This window comes from Hippopotamus amphibius, chromosome 4 (assembly GCF_030028045.1).
Source record: "Hippopotamus amphibius kiboko isolate mHipAmp2 chromosome 4, mHipAmp2.hap2, whole genome shotgun sequence".
NCBI classification, from domain to species: domain Eukaryota; kingdom Metazoa; phylum Chordata; class Mammalia; order Artiodactyla; family Hippopotamidae; genus Hippopotamus; species Hippopotamus amphibius.
The window spans coordinates 77,098,680-77,121,752 of NC_080189.1; the positions used below are offsets into that span (position 1 = coordinate 77,098,680).

At 49.8% G+C, this 23,073-nt stretch overlaps 2 protein-coding genes across 2 annotated transcripts; one reads left to right on the top strand and one right to left on the bottom strand.

Moving 5' to 3' along the window:
- The first annotated feature begins 2,248 nt into the window (after positions 1-2,248).
- On the top strand, positions 2,249-10,275 carry IGFBP3 (insulin like growth factor binding protein 3). The gene is made up of 5 exons (XM_057733687.1): positions 2,249-2,785; positions 5,762-5,988; positions 6,474-6,593; positions 7,639-7,778; positions 8,839-10,275. Exons 1-4 carry the CDS (start codon positions 2,377-2,379, stop codon positions 7,765-7,767), a joined length of 885 nt encoding a protein of 294 aa, XP_057589670.1. The 5' UTR covers positions 2,249-2,376; the 3' UTR covers positions 7,768-7,778; positions 8,839-10,275.
- A 7,302-nt stretch (positions 10,276-17,577) lies between these two features.
- IGFBP1 (insulin like growth factor binding protein 1) lies at positions 17,578-22,494 on the bottom strand. The gene is made up of 4 exons (XM_057732016.1): positions 22,149-22,494; positions 20,539-20,711; positions 19,219-19,347; positions 17,578-18,299 (listed from the first exon to the last, which is right to left on the bottom strand). The coding sequence occupies exons 1-4, from the start codon at positions 22,492-22,494 to the stop codon at positions 18,168-18,170; spliced, it is 780 nt and encodes a 259-aa protein (XP_057587999.1). The 3' UTR covers positions 17,578-18,167.
- Positions 22,495-23,073: the final 579 nt, after the last annotated feature.

Consider the following 23,073-nt stretch of genomic DNA (forward strand, 5'->3'; position numbering starts at 1 on the left):
CCACTCCCCATGGCTCCCCATCACTCCCCATGGCTCACATTACCACCTGAACCATCCTGCCCCCAACCCCAATGGACCCTGGAAAAACTGTCTTCCATGAAACTGATCTCTGGTGTCAAAAATGTTGGAGACTGCTGATCAGGCCAACTGAATTTTGTTAGTGAAAAGGGATCTATCCCATCCTGTCTCCTGTCCATTATGTCAATGGCTGTCTGCTACTTTATAATTATTCAGCAATTGTATGCCAAGTACCTTCACCAGGGGAAAAACCATCTTTCCTACTAACCACTCTAGTTTATGTTAATAACCACAAATGCCAGATTAATGGAAAGTTGGACAGAATTAACCAGTATGCCACAAAATTAAGTTTTATCCTACCCAAGTTCCCAAGTCTTCCCTGCAACAATTACATTCCATGGGGGGGGGGGGGGGGGGGGCGGGGAGGGGACTGTGGTTCCCTGCAGTTTTGTCAAGTAAAAATGACTAAAAATTGAAACACAATTCTCCCCACATCCCTGCCACAGATTTACTTCGCTGTTGCAAGATTTCACGAAAAAGGCCATGACAGTCTATAAAACGTTGCCGTGGAATGTTATTGAAAGTTAAATGTAACCTTTAGTTTTCTTGGTCTCTGGCTTGTTCAGGGACATCCTGGCGCTTAGGCGCCCCCTAGGGATTCCCGGCAGAACACTTGCCTTTTCTCCAACTTGCAAGGCCAGGGTGACTTAGACATTCTCCCTGGGCTTCTCTTGCCCACTACTCAGATAATAATGCTGGTAAAAAATGTCACACTGACCAAAGCCCAGCTCAGCCAGGGTATAACACTGTACTAAACAGAGGCGGACATGCCACCCCAAGAACCTTTTGATATAGAACCCGATGTTAACTTCATCCACGGCAGTGGTGAGCTCTGGCCAGGGTGGAGGAGGGAACGCAAGGAGGTCCTGATTTGCTCTTTCTGCTGCGAACTGCAAAAGGCTCCTCTTGGACACCTATCTTTCCTCCTAGGACAAGTATCCGTTTGCTGCAGCGTCCAGGAGAGACCGTTCCCGCGGTGGTCCCGCCAATTCCCGCTGCTGATCCACGCGCTTTGTAAGAGCCTTGAAAGTGTAATTCGCAATTCAATCCTGGACCACTGGCGTCCTCTGTTGGTCACCTAGGGAAGGGGCGCGCAGATACCGTTGAAAAGACCCGCACGGAGCTGGCCCACCGGATTCACGGAGACCTTGGGGCGCAATTGTGCCCTCGGACATCCCCCCTAGTATAAAGAGTTTAGATTGCACAGATGAGCGAGAACCCCAAAGTCTCCACATCAACGCACCGCTGGAAACAGTACAGGAATACAAAGTGGCCTGGAAAGATGATAGTGAAAATCACCAATTTTAAGGACTGTTCGGTTATTAACTACGCTTCAGCAGTGCTCGCTTTTTTATACTCTTTTGTTGGGAATGTAAGCTCTGTTTGAAAACATTATCAGGCAGAATACCTAAAACAAGAACAGGCGTGATGTCAAATCTCTGACAAGACCTGCTAAGGACCCATTCGCCGCCGGCCCACTTTGCTAACCAGGGACCTGCGGACAGACCGCAAGTGTGAGCCCTCACCGCGTTGGGAAATTTTACCTGGAAATGGCGAAGACCACGTATGCACCCGCATGTGCGCATTTGGCGAGGAGCGGGGGCGGGGTGGAGTGCTAATGATAAAACCTTGAGTGCTCGGCTCCTCGAGATCCCGATATGAATCGGGTATCCTCATTCAGAAACTCATCACCGGACCCGAGGAATTCAATTTTGCAAAGCTTTGCAAAGTACACAGGTGAGGAGCTGCGCTCACCAGTTTCCCTGACACCATATCACCGCGGAGCGACCTCAACCTGGAGCGCAAAGGGAGAAGGACGGCTGCAACTGGGTGGCCAAGGTCGGGGGCTCTGGGGTGGCCTGGGGCGCTGGAGATGCCGCGGCGGCAGAGGCTCCTGAGTGGCCGGGGTGGTGGGGCTGCCGGGTTCCCGGGGATCTGGGGTGGCGGGGGCGCCGGGCATGCGCGAGCGAAGCAGGTGCCCGGGCGGCTGCGCTCTACGAGCTCCCGCACTCCGCCAGGCCGCACAGGGCGAGGCGCGGGCTCGGGGAGCCGGGTCTGCGCCGGTCCGCCCCCGCCGCCCCCCTCCCCGCAGCCGGCGCGCCGTTCCGGGGCGTGTCCTCGGCCACCCGGCTTCTATATAGGGGCCAGCGCGCCGGGGCCTCCCAGATGCGAGCGCGGCAGCTCCGCGCTGAGGATTGGCCCTTGCCTTACCCCGCTCCCACAGCCTCGCGCCGCTCGCTGTCGCCCAGTCCCCGCATCCCCCCGCCGGCCGAGCATCGGGCCCCCACGGCGGGCGCCATGCTGCGGGCGCGCCCCGTGCTGTGGGCTGCGGCTCTGACCGCGCTGGCGTTGCTCCACGGGCCACCAGCGACAAGGGCCGTGGCGGGCGTGGTGGGCACCGGCCCCGTGGTGCGCTGCGAGCCGTGCGACGCGCGTGCCCTGGCCCAGTGCGCGCCGCCGCCCCCCGCGCCCCCGTGCGCCGAGCTGGTGCGCGAGCCGGGCTGTGGCTGCTGCCTGACGTGCGCGCTGCGCGAGGGTCAGCCTTGCGGCGTCTACACCGAGCGCTGCGGCTCCGGCCTCCGCTGCCAGCCGCCGCCCGGCGAGCCGCGCCCGCTACAGGCGCTGCTGGACGGCCGCGGGCTCTGCGCCAACGCCAGCGCCGCGGGCCGCCTGCGCGCCTACCTGCTGCCCGCGCCGCCCGCGCCAGGTGAGCTGCCCGCGCCAGGTGCGCCGCCGAAGCGCGCCCCTCGGCCAAGGCCAACGGTGGTTCCCCTGTGGAGACTTCGCTGCTCTTCCCGCCCCAAGGGTTGTACGTGCGAAAGCTGAAGCCTCGCAAGGCGAAGGCACTAGCCCGAGGGACCCTCTGCAAACTGGCACTCTACTCTCTCCGTTCTTTGAATGCAGAGTTCTAAATTGTAAAGCGTTGTCGGCAAAAATGGGTTATAGATTTCCTGGGGAGGGAGGGCGCGGATGCGGAGGTTCGCAGTCAATGGAGAGATCCTGAACAGAGGAGATTCTCCGGCGATTCAAGCAGGCGCCGCGCGGAAACGTGGGCGTGTACCTTGAGGCCCAATTCCGGAACGCGATTTCTGTTTCCCACGAGCTAAGAGCGATCGTGTCCATGCCGAGGATGCTTGCGCGGTCGGGGGCGCAGGGGATGGACCAGGGCGGATTTGGACGGGGAGGGTGGGCAGGCATGTTGTAGAAAATGGTACCTGGCTTTAAAAATACTGTGATTTGTGCAGACTTACGGTTTGCAAAGCAGTGTCACGTCCAGGGGTGTCCCAAAGCCAGCGAGGTGGGAACCGGTTATGGGTATCTTTTGCGGTCGGACAACCCGACGTTCAGAAAGAAGTGACTCTAGAGTTGGCAGGTGTTCCTCTAAATTTCAGGCAAGCTTAGCCAGCCTCACTCAGTTACGTTAGTGAAGTTCCCGCATCGCTGAAGGCTAGGAGATAAAAACCCCCACTTCCAACTACCAGCTGGACAGACCACAGTGGGTGGTCCCCATCTGAGGTTAGAAGGATCGAAGTCCCCTTATAATTTCCCTACCTGCAGATTTCCACTCCCAGGTGAGGCTATTTCCTTTCCAAGACTAATGGAAAGGTAAAATTACAACTGCATAAAACATATACTGGCTCTGGTAGACTGTTAGAATTTCTGGATGTATTTGTCTCTCAAGCCTTTTGGGCCATTTGCTGTGTGTGTACTTCATTGTTATCGTGCATTTTTGGATATTCAAAGAGTAATCTTAGAAGTTGTTATAGATATTGTTGTTTTGGGCTAGACTTTAGTGGGCATTATAATTACTGTCATAGTAGCTTCATAGTATAGGTTGATGTGATTTATTATAAAATTATAAAAAGATCTAAGTGACTTCTAAAATCCACTTGGGGGATAAATTTAAATAACAGTCAAAAGTTTAAGAAAATTATCTGTAGCTTAAATGGAACGGTTTTCTCTTCATGTTTGTCCTCAGACATTAGGAAGAAAACAAGGAAGTTTAAGAAATTACTCAGAGTTCTTGGAAAAGAAATGCAAATATATTTATTTGCATATTCTTAGCATCCCCTTTGCCCCAGTACCTGCCTGAAAAAGAGAAAATAAAAAACTAAGATTAAAGGAAATTGAAACCAAATTCTACAATTAAAAACTTATTCTGTCGGGTGCTGGGCTGGATGAATTTGTGCTTTCCCAAGCACCAGACCCCTTGGGAACTTTTCAACTTCTCAGGGAACTGTTTCTTTTTCTGGATGAAGAAATCGAAACCCAGAGAGAACGAGGACTTCCCCAAACACCACTGTGAGCGCACCTGCCCTAGGCTCCTCCAGGAGAGAGCAGGGATTCTGCAACAGAAGCAAAGTATTTTTCAGCCCTACTCAACCCTCCAGAAGTATTCGCCAAGATTGAGCTAGGCATTTGCTACTCAGAGCCTAGAGCCAGAAGCCTTGGCAGACTTACAGGTGGGCGGGCAAGGCTGCCACCTTGATGGGCGTGTTCTCGAGAGGGTAGAGAACAGGTCAGCTGGAGCAGTGCACTTGGCACCTCAAGTGTAGTAGATGTGGGATCAGATAATGAACTGAGCCCCACCGGAGAGGGAGGCATCAGGGTGCTGCTTGTCAGAGTGAAGCCATCCTATAACAGTTACCTGGCTGCGCAGACCCAGGCAAGAGGAAGGTGCTCCCCACTGGCCCTTCTTCCTTAGCTGACCCAAGTTCATCCAGGAAAAAGAACAGAGAGAGCATTGTGGCTCCACATCAGCTGCACATTTAGTCAGTGTGCTTAAAATCCCAGTGACATTGTGGACATTCCAATATCAGTAGCAAGTAGGTCTTCATGAGTTTGATTACAGTGAGGAATCTGCAGGAAGTGGCTTCCTTCTCAGAGGGAAGCTCTTTGGCACAAAGAATTGTAAGCCTTGAGAGGAGATGGTGATGTCCTCATCCCCTTTGCTCCTGTGCAAAGGAGGGAGGAAGGACTCACCCAGGACAATGCCCCCAGGACATGCAGAGTCTGTGCAGCTCTTGTGGGTGTTCCAGACCCTATGTGGACAGTGAGTGAGAGATGTGACAGCGAGATCTATAAAACACCACCAAACACGCCACATGAGTCCAGGGGACTGTAGCAAAGGAGCTTTGCAGAGAATTCAGTTTCCCCATCTGAGCCCCTTGCCTGGTGGCGCTTAGGTCAGGCTGGAATCACAATCCCGGGGGCTTGCTGACCCCCAGGTTGCTGCCATCACCCCAGCGCTTCTGATTCAGCAGGGCGGAGTGGGGCAGAGGATGTGCTTGTCCACAAGTCCTACCAGGAGCCGGCACTAGTACAGCCCTGCAGGATTTCTGAATGGGCCTCGGAGCCCTCCTTGGCTCAGGTCTGCCCCCTCCTGGTGGAGAATGAGAGGTACTTAAAAGCTGAGAGCCCGAAAAGCATTTTCTTCAGTTGCACTTTGTAAAAGCACAAGTCAGATAGCATTTTTAAAAGATGGCTTCTTGAGGCCAAGAGAGTACCACTCACCACTAGTATTATGGAAGAAGACTTTACCAAGGTGTTTTTCTAAACTTATTTGGAATTGTTGAATCACATTTCCATTTGGATCGGACTTAGTCAAAAGGGTGAGATTTTGAAAAGATTGCTGTTAAGTGCCAGTGACCCTCAAGTCTGTGTCTCCCTTGTGTCTTTCAAGGAAACAGTAGTGAGTCAGAGGAAGACCGCAGCGTGGGGAGCACGGAGAACCAGGCCCTGCCCAGCACACATCGGGTGCCCGACTCCAAATTCCACCCTGTCCACACCAAGATGGACGTCATCAAGAAAGGGCACGCCAAGGACAGCCAGCGCTACAAGGTCGACTACGAGTCTCAAAGCACGGACACCCAGAACTTCTCCTCCGAGTCCAAGCGCGAGACGGAATACGTGAGGGCTTTTCTCTTGCTGATGGAGGGTGGGGCTGCCCAGCCTGGGCATGTGGAGATCACAGGGTCACTCTTTACTCAAGAGCCCCAGCAGTCATTTTGGTGGTCCTGCTGATGCAGCCACGAGCCGCTCCTTCCAGAAGGGATATTGACCCTCCCCTACAGCAGAGAGCTCATGAGAGTCCGTGTAGTGCTCTCCAGGCCCCTGTGGGGCAGAGGGGTGTTCTCACAAAGCTGGCTTCTTTTTGTTCACTTGGCCTCTGAATGTCCTGGCCTGTGGGTCCCTGTCCCGGTTCTATGCCTTGCCCTGGGGAATCATGAGAGAGACAGGGAGCCGTGGTTGGCATCCACGTGGGAACGGAGACAACTAAACTGGGCAAAAGGTGTTCAAGGAGCACATGGCAGGTCCCACCCGTGCTGGTTCCCTGGGCATTATGGGGGTTTGTGAGACAGGTAGTTCCCGGGTAACCCGTGCCTCCTCCCTAGGGGCCCTGCCGCCGGGAAATGGAGGACACGCTGAACCACCTCAAGTTCCTCAACATGCTCAGCCCCAGGGGCATCCACATCCCCAACTGCGACAAGAAGGGCTTCTACAAGAAAAAGCAGGTGAGCCCTCTCTACGCAGCTCCTTTCTCTCCCACCATCCGCAGTTGCAGAGGAGAGACCAGCCTTCCACCCAAGTCCCCTGGCTGTAGCTGTAGCTCCCAGCCCCCACCCTGCCACACCTGAGACCTCTGAGGGGCTTCACCTACATCCTTACACCCTGGTGTCTTCCCACCATCCGCTTCTCTCTCCTGACCTGCAGAGTAATGCAAGGCCTCCCAGGAGCCCTTTACTAGCCATAAAGGGACCGAACACACAGCACTTCCGTTAGCACTGCACCCGTGGAAGGACGTTTTTATTAGCTATTGTAGAGAATTTCCAGAAAGCTTGACGTGAGGTCCTAGCAGAAAGCTTACTCTGAGGTCCCATGTTGGTCCCTGTCACACCCGTGCCTTCCTGATGGTGACCAGCTGTCAAGGATCAGACACATTGGAGATGTAGTTCTTTGAGGGCATAGTGAGTGCACCTCTGTAGCTTCCATTGTGGCAGCACCTCAGTCCACTTTCTAATTGAATGACTTCTACCATGGTATCTATAGAATTCGTCATAGAACAGCACAGTCATGTTCAAAGTGTTGGTGGTAGCAGCCTCAGTCAGAGGGCCCCGTCCTGTTTAGCAGCCACTGGTCTTTTTGGCCTTTCCTATATTTCTATCTGCCACTTACTCAGCAAACTCACCCTGAGAAGGTACCATATACATGGCTTGGGGTGTACCCTGAAAGACCCAGATGCGACAAGCACATGGCAGATGGGACATTATCATGCCCCCCACTCAGCAGACAGACCTGCAGGACCAGCAGGGTCCAGTGTCCACCCCAGCAAGACCCCGTAGAACACAAAACCACCAGGACCCCTGCTTTTCTGGGGCACTCACCCAACACACCCCCAGACACACGCTGTGCACACGAGGCCTTGATCAGTTGTGCTTTCTGAGCGGAGCAGAGGCCATGCTGGGAACCATCCTGGGTGCTGATCAGCTGCCTCTGTCGTCAGGACCCCCACGAAGGGGCCTCCCAGGGCTCACTGGGTCTTTTGTGCTCTGTCCACAGTGCCGCCCTTCCAAAGGCAGGAAGCGAGGCTTCTGCTGGTGTGTGGATAAGTACGGGCAGCCCCTCCCGGGCTTCGACATGAAGGGGAAAGGGGACGACGTGCACTGCTACAGCATGGAGAGCAAGTAGACAGCGACCATGTAAGCCCTGGGCGTGGGCGGGGCTCCGAGGGGGCCCAGGACCCCGGCTGGTGGGAGGAGGCATCTGTAGATCCCAGGGGCTGGGGACCGGGAAGCTGCCCTGGCCCTGAGGACAGACCCACACGTGAAACAGACCCCTCAACCCACCCAAACAGGAGCAAGAAAGAGAGTCTGTGGCCAGGTTGTCTTAGAGACACTTTGCCTCATTTTTTTTTAAACTTTTTATTTTATAGTGGAGTATAGTTGATGAACGTTGAGTTAATTTCAGTTGTACAACAAAGTGATTCAGTTATACGTGCACATGTATCTATGCTTTTTCAAATTCTTTTCCCAGTTAGGTCATTCCAGGATATTGAGCAGAGTTCCCTGTGCTGTACAGTAGGCCCTTGTTGGTTATCCATTTTAAATATAGCATCCCCTCATTTTAAAGAACTTCAAACCCTTAAACATTCATACACACACAATATAAGATTTCCAAAGTTAAGCTTTTCTCCCATGAGCCTGATGGTTTATCTTCACGTGTAAACTGTTTTCATCCAAAAGAACGTGTTGAAGGAGTGAGTTTCTGAAAGATGTGGGTGTTTTTTTTTCCCAGTAAAATACATTATGGCTGTTCTGAGAGTCTATGATGAATAGATATCATTTTACTAAAGTGTATTTAAATCTAATATGAAAATGAAATTTCAAACCATCCTGTGCAAGAATGAAATCATATTTAATATTCTTTTTTTTTTTTTTGTAAATGAGAGCCGTTGGGGTGAAAGAGATAAATATATTTCATCATCTCAAGGCACATTTAAGTAAACCGAAGAAAATGTCATTTGTAGTGATTAGTTCTGTTTCCTTGCACGTTGGAGAAAAAGAATTGTAATTTTAGGGTGACTACGTTCGTGAACACCATGGTCATCTCTTGGTGTTCTTTGCTTCTTTGAAAAGTGCAGGGTGAGCCCCCACCCTGCCCATTGCCTGGGTGTCATGGCCAATTATCCCAGGGTGGGCATTGAGCCCTTTTGATTTGGGGGGAGTTATTGCAAAACATTCCTTTTTCTTTCTGTTTTAGTTCATGTGGAGCTCAAATATGCCTTATTTTGCACAAAAGACTGCCAAGGACATGACCAGCAGCTGGCTACAGCCTCGATTTCTATTTCTTTTTGTGGTGAATTGAATTTTTTTTTTAAACCAAAGTTTAGAAAGAGATGTTTGAAATGCCTAGTTTTCTTCCACATGGTGAACTTGGCATCGTTCCACTTTCCAGTAGTCAGTGAAACGCAGTTTGATTCTTCTTGTTGCTTCCTATAAAAATACTTGTAAGCTCAAGCACGGCGCAGCCATAGTTCACGCCGCCCTGGAATCCTCTCCACATGTTCACCAACGCAGCCAACCCTCCACTTCATGCCTTAGCGACGGTGTTGCTTATGTAGATGCCCTGCTTCGTCCCCACTTGTAAGATGAGACCCAGCCTCATCAAGAAGAGAAACGCCCTGCCCTCTGATGCCTACACAGCAGGTCACACCCGTTGCACCTACCTGGAGCTACGTCTTTGAAGCCAGGGCTGGGGTCCCTGGACCGAGAAGATATTTTGTATCTTTAAGGGACCTGCACTGCTTGGAAATTCGTGGAGAGAAGAAGGTGGAATCTTGTTTAAAAAAAATACAAAAACAAACAAAAATGACCAAGAATGTTGTAGGGAACTCTGGGAACCTACAAAGGCGGGCATTTCTGTCAGACAGCTTCCTGAAGACACAGCCTTTGCTAAAGCCCCACGGGGCAGGGGGCAGGGTGGCAGCCAGAGGCATGACAGATAATAGCCTGGCTCTCCAGTGACTGCAGACAGTAGTGTTTTCCCACTCAACAATTCAAGAGCAAGTTTATTCTTGAGGATAAGCTCCTTAAAGGCAAAAGTGGTTATTTTCATCTCTCCCCTTTCGTCCTCCTTGGCACAATGTAAAAAGTAATAATTCTGTCTAACCTGGAAGATGAGTGGCTTGTTAGGGAGCCGGTCAAGGACACTGGGAGCACACAGAGAAATGCCCTTGCTTGCTGCACTTGGACTTCCTCCTTTTCTTTCTAAGTCACACTTACACGCAGAGAGAACACCCTCTTCATGCCTGTTCACAGTGTATACATCATCGTCCAAATATGATAGCACCTAGACTAGATAATCCTAGACGAATTGTAAGCAATGCTGTAGAATAGAAACACGGCCACGACCGAGGGAGGGGGCTCGTGCACCAGCACAGCTGCTCTCCCGGAGACCACCCTCCAGGTCCGGCAGGAGAGCGGGGAGGGGTCCCTGGCCACCCCACTGCGGCCTCTGGTTGGATGCACGCCGCACACAGCCCTCCTGGAGAACGCAAAGGGATCTCAAGATGTTCTGCCTACCTATTAGCTTTCCTTTATTTTTTTAATTAAGTTTTTGAGAAAAAAAAAAGGTATTTTTGAAAAGTTCGTCTTGCAGTGTATTTATAAATAGTAAATAAACTTTTTACCATAAAGACATCCCCTCCCCTTGTTAGTGACCAGTTCTGGGTTTCATGCTACTGACGAAATAAGCCAGAGGGCAATGATATTCTGACGAGAGTTGGAACTCTCCAACTTTCCCTGCTTTCATCTCTAGGAAAATAACCAAGGAGGAAGCCTGCAGCCTTGCTGGCACCCGTGGGGGTGCTGGGTCACGTCTGCAGTGAGCCTTCAGTTCTGGGAGGTCAGATTGTTGACCTTGGTGACCATCTGGCCTTTGTTGCCTTTAGGTTGTGTCCCCCGTTGCCCTGTCTGTCACCACTCAGGGCAGCCTTCACGGCTGAGTGGGACAAGGCACAGAACACTCTGGAGGTTGCAGCTGCATGTCCTTTCCTGCTGCCCTGTCAACACCCCCCCCCCCCCCGCCGCCCCCATGCTTTAGAGAAGGGAGTGGACCAGGCAGAAGGAGGAGGGAGACTCCAGGAGATACTGGGTGGAGTTCTGGGGTCTTCATCCCCTCTCTGCAGCCTTGGAGCAATTGGCCCATGTGAGAGCTGCTTCAGGCAAAGTTCTGAACCTGTGACTTCTGGGCATCAAAGGATGAATTGCACATCAAGGAACCTCCTGTTTAGAACAGGAGCTGACCCGTTAGTAAAACATCTAAGATTGGTCCCTTATCACAGAGCCATGTGGGCTAAGCAGAGCTCTATAGGTGTTCTGGGAACTGAGGGTGTGGGGGGTGATCCTGGGGACCCTGGGGAGCAGCCTGGCAGGCCCTTTGGAGCTGCTATGAGCCGTGAGCCACTCGTGATGCTGGCCCTGTAAGCCCACAGGGCTTGCCTTTCTGGAGGCCCCCAAATCCAATCCCATGTCCTTTCTTGTTCTCACTTTTCATTCACCTCCTTCCACACCTCTGGTCACCTTTTCCAAATGCTTTCCTGCCACGTCCAGTAAACACGTGAATTGCACTCATCTGGTTCTGCCCCGTACCTCCCCTTCCTCAGCCACCCAGCTACACCCTCAGAGCTCCTGCCCTCCCAGGCTTCAGCTTTCACCAGCCCTGAATACCATGAGTCCTCAGCCACCATCACCCAAGGGCACAAAGAAATGAGTGATCTGGGCTCTCCACTCACCAGGGCCAAGGCCCTGCTATTGCTATGGCAACCCCCTACCAAGGTTCAACTAGCAAATCAACACACTGGAAAATCATCAATCACTGATACTGATGAGGTGTCATGAAACAGGGCTTCTCTGGTGAGGCAATCTGTCCAGGGCCATTTTCGCATTCGGTCTAACTCCTTGAACCAAACATTCCTCTCTAGGAACATACGTGAAAGGCACAGTGGGGGATGTGCCCAGAGAGCATGAGGACATTAAACTGAAATACGTCCATAGAAAGGAATATTATGCTCCTATTAAAATGTTTCTGATATTAATAATACAGAAAAAATGCTCATGGTTGGATAAAGGAAGAGCAGAATGCAATTATGTTGTGTACACACACACACACACACACACACACAAAGCTAAATGGAAATACACCGAAACAGTAACCTGGTTACACTGCAAATGTAGATAATGTCCTTATTTTATTTCTATTTCATTACAATTTCAACAACTTCCGTGGTGAACGTGAATGCATTCCTTTTTATTTAGAAAAGTGTGCTGCTTGGGCGTGGCGGAGGGATGGCGTGCTGCCCAGGGAGGCACCTGCTTCCGAAATTGAGGTGGGGGGGGTCTGCTCCCATGGGCATCTCAGGCTCCCACTCCCACAGCCCATCTCCACAGCTCAGCCTTGACCCCAAACTTCGAGAATGGCCTGGCCTCCTCTACCAGCCCCACATTCCATCAGCTGTGTTGTCTACATTTTTGCTCCCAGGACAGTCTACACGCAGTGAACAAAACATGCAGGATCACTGCTCTTATACAGAAAGACAGTAAACGAGCAAGCAAGTGGGACATGTGGCCTGTAGAGGATGAGTGTGCAGGAAGACAAAGGGGGACGTGGGATGTCCAGTGGCGTCCTTGCTGCTGTTTTCCCGACCCTTTGTCACTGACCTGAGTCCTTGGACACTTTAATTAATAGAAATTGATAAGAGGCCAGATGGGAAATTCAGGCTGGAGCTCCTGCTGCAGCACGAGGGAGTGAGAACAAGTAACAGGTGCCCTCGCTCGCTCCCCAAGGCGCGGGTGAGCTGGCACCTTAAATGGGGTGAGGGTAGGGGCGGTGGCTGAGTCAGGCCGGAGGGGTGACTCAGGTGGTCTGCCCACCCCCTTGGAGGTGCTGCGTGCAGGGATCACAGGCAGTCCCCTGCTTTTGCTCCAGGCACCTCAGAAATGGCAGTTGGTTTGTGGCCTTTTTGTATCTTATTGTTCATAATTGACTCCACCTGCCCAGGTGTGCAGTTATTTTTAGCCCCTTACAATTTCTTTGTATTCTGTTGCTCAGTGAGACATTTGTCCAGGTGCAAGCACTCCAGTAAAGGGTCCTGGGTCCCAGGTCCAAGTCTGTCTCTCTTCTTTTTTAATGTACCTCAGAATTTTTTTAATGGACTCATGTCTATCTCAGGGTAGAATTTATCATAACCTGTTTACCATTTTCAGCATTGGACATACAGATTCTCCCTGTCCTCTTTTTAATATTTAAAAAGTCTACAGCATATGTTCTTCTGTTGTTATTGTTGTTTTGGGGGAGGCATATTTTTGGTTTCTTGTTTAATTTGGAAAAGCTGGTGAAGGAAGGCCTAGCTGAGAGGGGACTGGAGACAGTGAGGGAGCAGGCCCTCCAAGGTCTGAGCAGAGAGTCACCCAGCTTCTCTGTCAGAGGCAGGAGGAGGGGAGGGCGCCGGGGGTGTGGGGTGATAGAGCTGCAGCCAGAGACGGGGCAAGTTGGGACCCCAGGGCCCTGGCATTTATGCTGAGGAAATGTGGGGCTGGGAGGATGCAGGGGGAGAGACCTGATTAAGCTGTGACAGGCTGGTCCAGCGGCTCCATAGAAGCCAAGGCTGGCGCTGGGGGGCCTTGACCTGGAGACCGTGTGGATCAGAACAGCGCTGCCTGTGGGCGGCTGAGACGTGGCTGAGTCAGGGCGTATTTTGAAGATAAGGCGTGGGCTGGATGTGAGGGTGAGAAGATGGAGGCAGAATGTCAGGAAGGACAGCGAGTCTGAGCAACTAAAGCAGCATTTCCACTGAAGAAGCAAACAGGAGAAGGCAGTCTGGGAGGGACTCAGGCCCTCTGTACAAGTTCAGGTTGAGGCGCACATCAGAGGAGCCCCAGAGACACCACAAACACCTCCAGTAAGGTAGATGTGGATTCCTGAAGGAGAATTTCAAGGTCATTGGAAACAGCAAAGCCCCTGGGGAGACATATGGCAAGCGAAGATGATTTTAAGTAGGTGGGGCAGGAGGCAGCCAGCAGTGCTACAGCATGAACCCATAGGGATAGGCTACTGTGGCCCTGTCCCCAGTAGTGCCCTCGGTACCCGTCCTACACCTACACAGATACCTGGTCCAGGTGTCCTGAGGAGTGAAATCCAGGCAGGGCAGACACTGACAGATACCAGAGATAACCCACCAAGCTCAGATTATCCCTTCCAGGCCTCCCTCTCCACACTGGGAGGTGACTACCAGGAGTGTCCCCTCCCAGAGCTCCTCCCTGGCCAGGACTTCTGGTGCTGCATGCTGTCCACTTGGCTCACCCTTCGCCTGCACCCATGCTCTTGAACTTCGGATGTGGACACAGACCCCTACACATCGTCTGAGAGAGTGGCCAGTACCCTGGGGCATTATGAATTCACAAGTTATGAAACATGTGAAAAGCACAGTTGTAACAAAAAGTAAAAAAGTAGATTAGTTTCCTTGGAAAACAAAAATATAACAAGTAGATTTGAAGCGAAGAGGAAAGGTATTTTGTCACTTCAATAAAAGCACTGGCTGTTCTGGGACACTTGCGATTCGTTATGAATTTTAAAATCAGCTTGTCAGTTTCTACAAAGAAGTCACTGAGATTCTGAAAAGCGTTGTGCTTAATCTGTAGGTCAGTTTAGGGTGTATTGCCATGTTGACGATGTCAGTCTTCTGATGACATGAACACAGTATGTTTTCCATTTATTTAGATCTTCTTTAATTTCTTTGGAAAATATGTTTTAGTTTTCAGAATATAAATTTTGTATTTCTTTTGTTAAATATACTACTATTTTACTCTTGTTGACACTATTGTGAGTGAAATTTTCTTAATTTCATTTTTTTATTGTTTATTGCAAGCGTATAGAACTACAATTAATTTTTATATATTGACCTTGTATACTGCAATGTTGTTGTGCTCATTTATTAGTTCTAATAGTCTTTTATGGATTACTTAGAATTTTTTATGTATAAGATCATGTCATCTTCAAACAGATATCATTCTTCTTCTTCCTATATCTGAATGCCTTTTATTTCTTTTACTCGCTTAATTTCCCGGGCTAGCACCTCCAGTACAATGTCGAAGAGAAGTCATGAGAGCAGACATGCTTGTCTTGTTTATGATCTTAGGAGGAAAGCATATAGACTTTCAACATTAACTGTGATGTCAGCTGTGGTATTTTCCTAGATGCCTTTTGTCAGCTTGAAGAAGTTTCCATCTATTGCTAGTTTGTTGCATGTTTTTATCATGAAAGGGTGTTGGATATTATCAAACGCTTTTTCTGAGTCTATTGAGATGATTGTGTGATTATTGTTTTTCGATTAGTATGGTTTATTGCATTAATTGATTTTAGGGTGTTAAAACTACCTTGTATTCCTGAGATAAGTCCCACTTGGTTATGGTAAATGATTATTTAATATGTTACTGGACTTAGTTTGCTAGTATTTTGTTGAGGATTTTTGTGTCCACATTCTTAGGAGACTTTGGTATGTAGTTTTCTTGTGCTGTCTTTGGTATAGAATCAGGGTAAAACTTTTATGAATGTAGGTTCGTAAAATGAATTGGGAAGTGTTCTCTCATCTTCTAAATTTTGGAATAGTTTGTAAAGAATTGGTATTCTTTAACTATTTGGTAGAATTCATCAGTGAAGCCATCAGGGTCTGTGCTTTTATAAGTGCGTAGTTTTTTCTTTACTAATTCAATCATTTCACTTGTTATAGGTCTAATCAGATTGTCTAATTCTTCTTGTGTCAGTTTTGGCAGTTTGTGTGTTTCTAGAAATGTTTCCATTTCATCTCAGTAATCCAATTTGTTAGTGTACAATTGTTCATAGTATTCCTTTATAATCCTTTTTATTTCTGTAAAATCGATGGTAATGTCTCCTCTTTCATTTATGATTCTAGTTATTTGAGTCTTTTTTCTTGGTTAATATAGCTAAAGTTTTGTCAATTATGTTGATCTTTTCAAAGAACAAGCTTTTTGTTTTATTGTTTTTTCTCTATTGATTTTCTATTCTCTATTTCATGTATTTCCACTCTAGTCTTTATTATTTCCTCCCATCCACTTGATTTAGGTTTGGTTTGGCCTTCCTTTTCCAGTGTCATAAAGTTTTTTGAGATTTTTTTTTTCTTAATAAGGGCATTTACAGCTGTAAATTTCCCTTCTAAGCACTACTCTAGCTGCCTCAGATTTGAGAGTTTCCCAAGCTCAGAAGTAGGGAAGCACTGTCCCAATTTAGACCCACAGAGGCAAAAGCATGAAAATCAGGATGATTTTCATGGGAGGGGTTCCATTTTGAACCTTCTGCTTCTGCTTGCTGTCAGGACTAAGGGCAGCAACGCTCCGGGACTGACCCAACCACAGAAATCATCCTATTAATAATGCTATGGCCTGGTTCAGACGTGGAATAGATTCTAAACATGGCTGGAGCAAAGATCCTTTTGTCCCTCCAGGAGCTATCCCCAGAACCCATTTACTGCCAGACCTGTGTGTACTGATGAGACTTGCTGTTGTAACTACGTACTCGACATGTGGGTGCATGACTCTTACATGTGAACAGAAAGAGCTGTCCTGTCTATGAATAGAAGTGACCCAAGGGAGCTGCTGAGAAGTTGCTGGAGAATCAGGTGGACCCAAAAACAATAAAAGATGGGGGCACTAGAATCGTGAAGGACACTTGACTCAGATTGCCTCCCAAAAGCCCATCAACTCCTGATTCGTTTGAAAGAAACCAGAACTAGCAACATGAGACACTGTGGCCGGTCACGTCTGATCCATGAAAGCATGTCCATAAGCCCTGGAACTGGACGGGGCTGCCCCACCCCCACTCTAAGACCATATTGATAGTTGTGCAGTTTAATTGATACTTTAATGAACCACCCAGACATGCTTTGGTCAAGGTGCATAAAAGCCCCCAACTTTGATTGAGATAGGACCCTCTGTAGGTGCTGCTATGCTGATGCCTTCAAGTTTAGATTTGTGTCACTTTAATTTTGCCCAGAAGTCACCCCTGCACATCGTGGGGAGGGAAGTCCACCTGCCCCAGCTCCAGTCCTGGAGTGGCGTGCAGTCCAGACCCTCAGGCTGGGCCCTACATGGCCCTCGTGAGGGCTGAAGTGCTGAGAAACACTCCCATTGCCATCACAAGATAACGGTGACCGCGATGCTGTCCGTGCATCATTTTTAGCGGGGCGGGATGAGGCTGTGGTTGACCCACATCGGGGTTACTGATACATTTTAAACGACACATCTGAGGGCTGAGTTTGCAGTGAGTCCTGGGGGCTTGGCAGTGGAGGGATGGCAGCAGGGGTCGGAGGGTGAAGGGGGAGACCCAAGATAGGGAGCTGGAGCCCAGACCAGGGAGAGGTTGGGCTGGGATCTGCTGGGATGGATGAGATGCCCATCCAGGGGAGATGGGGAAGGAGCAGTCACCAGGGCAGGCAGGAATGGGGGTGGGGGCAGTGTCAGGAAAAGGGAGTGGGGAGCAGTTTTAAAAGAAGGAATCCATGGAGCAGAGGACACAGGCCATGGACTCAGGTCTAAGTCATGCAAACAGAGGGGAGGGCAGGGTGCTGCCCTGGAGGACACCCCTGGAGCCCTGAAGGAGACAGAGGCTGGGCAGAGTCAGAGAGGAGACTGTCCAGGGAGAAGTTAAGGAAGTGATTCTGTCTTGCATTTGAGATGGAAGAAACCCTGGCCTATTTACAAGAGGAAGGAGAGGAGCTAGTGGAGAGGTTAGGGCTCTCCGAGGGAGGGCCGCCCCAGGCAGTGGGAGCCCTGGGTGGGCAGGGCAGACCTGCCATCAGTAGGGACCAGGAGCCTGCAGACTCAAATCACCAGTGCTGTATGAGGAAGGGGAGGGTGACAGGACGGAGGGACTTCAGGAAGGAAGAAGACATTATGTTCAACAAATGTCCACAACAGTAACAATGTTCCAGTGTGAGATATTTATTCCAATGTGTTTACACTGTATTCCTGTTTGACAATCTCTCCAATGCATATTTTATCATTTAACACGTAGCAACATCACCACATGTAGCTTTGACTACATAATTAACATTTGTTTCCCTGCGAATTTATGAATTTATGCTAAACACAGATCGGTGAAATAAACAGAGTAAATCATTCTTAAGCACAGTTTAACCATCCTCCATCAAACTGCTTAAAAAAAATCACTGCTACACATTTGATTTTGCATTTTCTAGGTAGTATTTTCCTATGCTCTTTAAGACAAGCACGAACCTCTGAAGAGCTAAAATACAAGTATTTATATATAACATGATGGGAAGTGTTTCATGATATATAAATTAATATAACACAAGTTACTGTGTAGAAAAAAATAAACTTATGGTGAATAAATAAACTACAGCTTTATATATCAAGTAAGATGTGGAGTATAAAAAGTAATTCCTATATATATACATATACATCTATATATATAAAAGTGTGTGTGTATTCCAGAGTATAAATATACTATGTACTTAAATATTTCATGTGAAGGAATAGATCATATTGCATCTGTTTTCAGTTCTGTAAGTTAAAATACTGATGGCATTTGGGGTCCCCTCTGATTGCCACAGACCCCAGGATCTTCTTCCCATTCCAAGGGTAGACACACCAGCAGAGTCCAGGCTCTCCTTCCAGGGATGTCTCACACTGCAAAGAGAAGAAGCAAGGTCAAGAGCAGCCCCTGTGAAGCTGAGTGGGAGGGGGAACTCCATGCTGCCCAGCGCCACATGGAGGGCGTGGCAGCTGAGAGCCAGGCTGTGGGCGGCCCCAACCGGCCGTGACCATGACTGAGGGCAAATCCTACACCATCCTGGTTCTTCTCCTAAAATGGAAACTAAGGTCAAATGCCCAGTGCAATAAGGATGTCACGTGTGTGTTGAACTATACAGCATGTACACAACTGTCTGTTTCACAGCCCCTACAGAGCTGCTGAGCCTGGAGGGAACCCATCCATGCGTGGTTGACCTTGATGTTGATCTTAACGTCGACCTTGATGTCAGAAGCCCTGACAAATTCTTCGTCTGTTATAAAGCACTTCCTGGTCCTCATTTTCCCGTAGAAATAGCCATAGAACTTGGGCTTCAGTGAATCCTAAAGGGCTCCTCAAAATTAGGTCTTGGTTTGTTTAATCTCATTTATTAGCCAAAAAAAATGCTATCATATTTAATTATAAAGTTCATTTCCCTTTGTAGGGAGAAAACAAAGTAAGAGATGTTCAAACAGATACTCGCTTTCCTAAGTAGCGTTGTCCCCTTCCTCTCTACTACAGGTGAGAAACTGAGATCCAGAATGTGAGGGGCCTGTGAAGGTCCCCACCTGCTTAGACTTGCTAGGTGATGGAGTAACACTCAGCCCAGGGCCCCGAGTGCAATATTCCCCACTGGCCATGAGCATTGAGCTGGTCTTCAGGCTATGAGGAGGCTAGTGGCTCCTAGTCCCAGAGGGGTGGGTCTTACTTAATATGATCAGTTATGGGGCTTTACTTGGTGCTGGACACCCTGTTTGCTGAAAGGCCGGCTTGGCAGTGGTGTAGGTAGTAGGGGCTATCCCGCGAGGATGCACATACCTGCCTGCTGTGATAGAATCCATTCTTGTTGCAGTTTGGCAGATAAAATTTGTAAAGTTTGTCTCCTGCCTTCTGCTGCTCCTTGGCTAATCTATCCAGCACTTTGTAGAGTTCTCTCTGGCAGGGCTCCTGAAACAGTAATTTGACATTGGGGTAAATGACAAGAAACAGTGTATTATTAGCCTAAAGGGGAGTGTATTATTAGCCTAAAGGCGAAGTAGACATAAGAGCTTTTATGTGGGATCTGAAGACAGGCCTGGACCTGCCTTCCCTGGGCCTCACTCTCTCACCTGTAAAAGGAGGGTGGTGAGTCTCTGTCCTGAGTTGTTAAGATAAAGGATGGGAACCCCATGCCCTCCCTCAATGAACATTAATTAAACACCTACAGGAGAAAAGAGCATCACAACACCATGAGCTCTCTGACTCTCCTGCCCCGCCCCCCATGGGTAATTCTGGCACCAGTCATCTGGTTGAAAGAAGAATGGGCACAGCTCTGTGAATGGAGGACTTAGCAGCACAGATTTCTAAATTTTGAACAATGTTCCTCTGTAATCTACAAGGTTAGTTCACAAACCAAATTCATTGAGGATTACGGCATTCATCAATTTGAGATAAGGATGAACTTTTTTCTATTTGTCATCATTTCAAGATGAAATTCTGAAGTGTCTAGAAAATGGTTCGATCCTCCACTTTTCTGGGTATGCATGTTTGTAGAAGTGATTTTCTTTTTTTTTTCCACAAACGAACCAGTCACTCCAAGTTTGATTCTTTGTCGCCCTCAAGTGGTAGAACTAAAAACGGACATCAATTAGGATGCTACAGGGAGTTAAGTGTTTCGTGGGATAGAGTTTCAGTTTGGGAAGATGAGAAAGTTCTCAATATAGACGGCCGTGATAGTGGCAGAATAATGTGAATGTACTTAATGTCACTGAACTTTATACTTTAAAATGGTTAAAATGCTAACTTTTATGTTATGAATATTTTATCACAATCTCTTAAAAAGTAGGGGGAAGGTGTGACAGGGGAGGAGGATGTTAAGAATAGCTCAGTGTTCTTTAGACTCTGTCAGTCTGATACCCTTATTTTAGAGATGAGCTCAGAGATGTGAAGTAATGTATCTAAGGCTGCACAGCACAAACTGCATTTTCTTACCATCCAGAGGGCTCCTCTGCTGAAAGCGCTTGTGTTAAGAGCTCAGCAAAGCTAAGCCGAGAAATGTCTGTTAGGCTTTGGGAAGGAACGTCTTTATACCCAGGGCTCAGGATTGGACCTGCAGGGCCCAGTAGGTTCAAGCTAGAGGCTCCATCTGCTCCATCTCACCTTCCGCTTTTTCATATTGGTTGTCTCAAGGGTCCTCATGCTCTCGTAATTACTGATGGCATTCCAGAGGATGGGCAGGTCCTCACTGGACTCGGCCATCAGGTGGAAATTGTCCAGAAGCTGCTCCTGGGTCATCTCTGAGCTCTCAGGGGACATGTTCTCTGGGGAAGCATCTGAAGATGGAAAAACAAAAACCTATGGGCCCCCCACCGCCAAAGCATCTGCATCTGTGCTGCCCTGAAGATGCTTCCTTTCCCACAAAACCGGACTGGGACAGAAGAGTCATGCTGACCCAGGGTTTTGCCTACTCCCTCTTTAAATGAACTTCTGATGGTTTCTGGGTAGAGAGATGACCCAACAGCAATACCAATGGCAAGCGTGCCCAGTGTTTCTGCTTCTAAAGTAGCCAAATGCACATTTGTCAAAGCCCAGAAGAGCCCTGAGAAAGCCATGGATTTTACAATTCAATTCCTGACCCCATCCTCAGCTTTGCCATCCATAAAATGGGCATTTTAGTAATTCCCTATAAACAGGTAGTAGGGTTCATTTAGACGTGGGGTCTAGATTGCAACTCTACTCTCTTCTTTTCCAGGGGCTCTGCCTTCCCACAGACAAAGTGACTTCTTTGCAACCCTGGGAAGAGGAGGGAGGGTCACCAGATTTCTTGCAGATTTCCTAGGGTTTGGACTTGGTGCATGGACAGAATGATAGAGAACTGGCTCTCCTGAAGGACACCAGGGGGACTCCCTCTCCTTTGAGGAACACAGAGGTGACTCCATGTCATTGACTCTGAAGGCAGAGACCCAGAAGGAAAACTATGTCCCCTCCTTGGAAGGGTGACGCTCTCCAGCAGATCCCTATCAGGTCATAGAGCCACAAGACCCCTCCAAGAATCACAGAATCACTGGACACACAGCTGCCCGGACAGGGAGGTAGGGAGAGGGGGTAGAGGAGAGGGTATTTCCTCTGCTTCCCACTACAAATAAATCACTGCTACATTCAGGAAAGTTCTGATTGTCAAGTTCTGAGGAGGCAGCACACACATCAAACACTGTTTTTCTATGGCAATGAATCCACGTGACGCTTTCAGCCTAAACTTTCACATTATATTCTGTAAACATCTGGGAAGCACAGACTGTCTGCACAGGACGTATACTACAAAGGACATTCCAAACACTTCCCAGGAGGCCCACAGGACGGGCTCCCATTGCAGACCTTCGCGAAACTCAAGCACTAGCAGGGAGGAGAGCCAGGGGTGCCTGGGGTGGCACCGCACTGCCTGGGCACCCCCATCACCTCCCTCCTCTCTCATGTCTGTGTTTCTATAGATCAGTGGGCTTCGAGGTGGTCTGGGCTCCCTCCCTAAATCTCCCATCAAGTTGTGTGTGTCCTACATTATCCTGAGCTGCCCCTTCAGGACCACACAACGATGAGGTTTACCTGGGTGACTTAAAATTCTTTCCCCTTACAGGTTTTGGCTGCAAGCTCTGAGCCTGGCCACGTTCGCTCCCCACTGGCTGTGGACTTTGGTGAAGGCCCCGCCCCTGTCAGCCCCTGCCCCCCATCCCATCTGTCCCAGGGGAGGGACCCGGGTGGAGAGACGGTGGTACCTGTGGCCTCAGCGCTGGGCGCGAGCATGCAGGCGCCCTGGCCGCGGGTAAGGGCGTGCAGGGGCCTCGGTTCCCCGGGCAGGGCGCGGCAGCTGAGCCCCTGGGCGCAGCGCGCAGTGGCCACGCCGCATGCGGCGCCCAGAGGCAGGGCGCACGTCGGGCAGCAGCCGCAGCCTGCGGGCCGGGTGGGCTCTGGGCACGAGGCGGGCACTGGCGAGCAGAGCGCCAGCCTCTCGGCGGAGCAGGGCGCGCAGCGCCAGGGCTGGGGAGCGCCGGCGGCCGCACCGAGCTGCACGGCCAACGAGAGCAGAAGTGGCCAGGCGCGGATAGAGGGGACTTCGGGCATCGCTAGGCAGGGGTGGCGGACAGAGGCCGGTGCTCGCTGGACGGTGGTGGCGGCGGCGGCGCGGTGGCCGATGCTGGCTGAGTGTTTGCGGTGGCGGTGGCGCAGGAGCGGTGGCTGATGCTGCCCCGGCGCCGCGAGCGCCTTATGAAGGGCGCGGGCCGCGCCACCTGAACCAGCGGTTAATGATTGGCAGCTCCGCGTGCTCGCGGCAAGTGTTCAAAATAAGTTTGTTTTGCTTTTACGCGCACCGCCCTGCGCAAACCGTGGGTGGAAGGAGGGCAAACGGTCTAGGTTTCAGACTGTGTTTGCCCTGTTATTAGGGTTCAGACCTGGAGCCAAAGTGCAATTCCAGCCAGGAGCGCACAGCCAGGTGGAGGACGGCGCTTGCTTGTTTTGTTCAAGGGACATCTTCTGGCTGTTTGCCAGTGCTCCCCGGACGACCCAGGGAAAGCAGGAGAGATGAGCTGGGCAAGGCCAGCGCGCTGGCCAGTTTTCAAGTGGGGGAAATCAAGGTCTGGCAGGAAGAAGCAAGGATGGACTTAGAACTCAGGTCTTTGAAAGCCCTGGCATGTTCTCAGT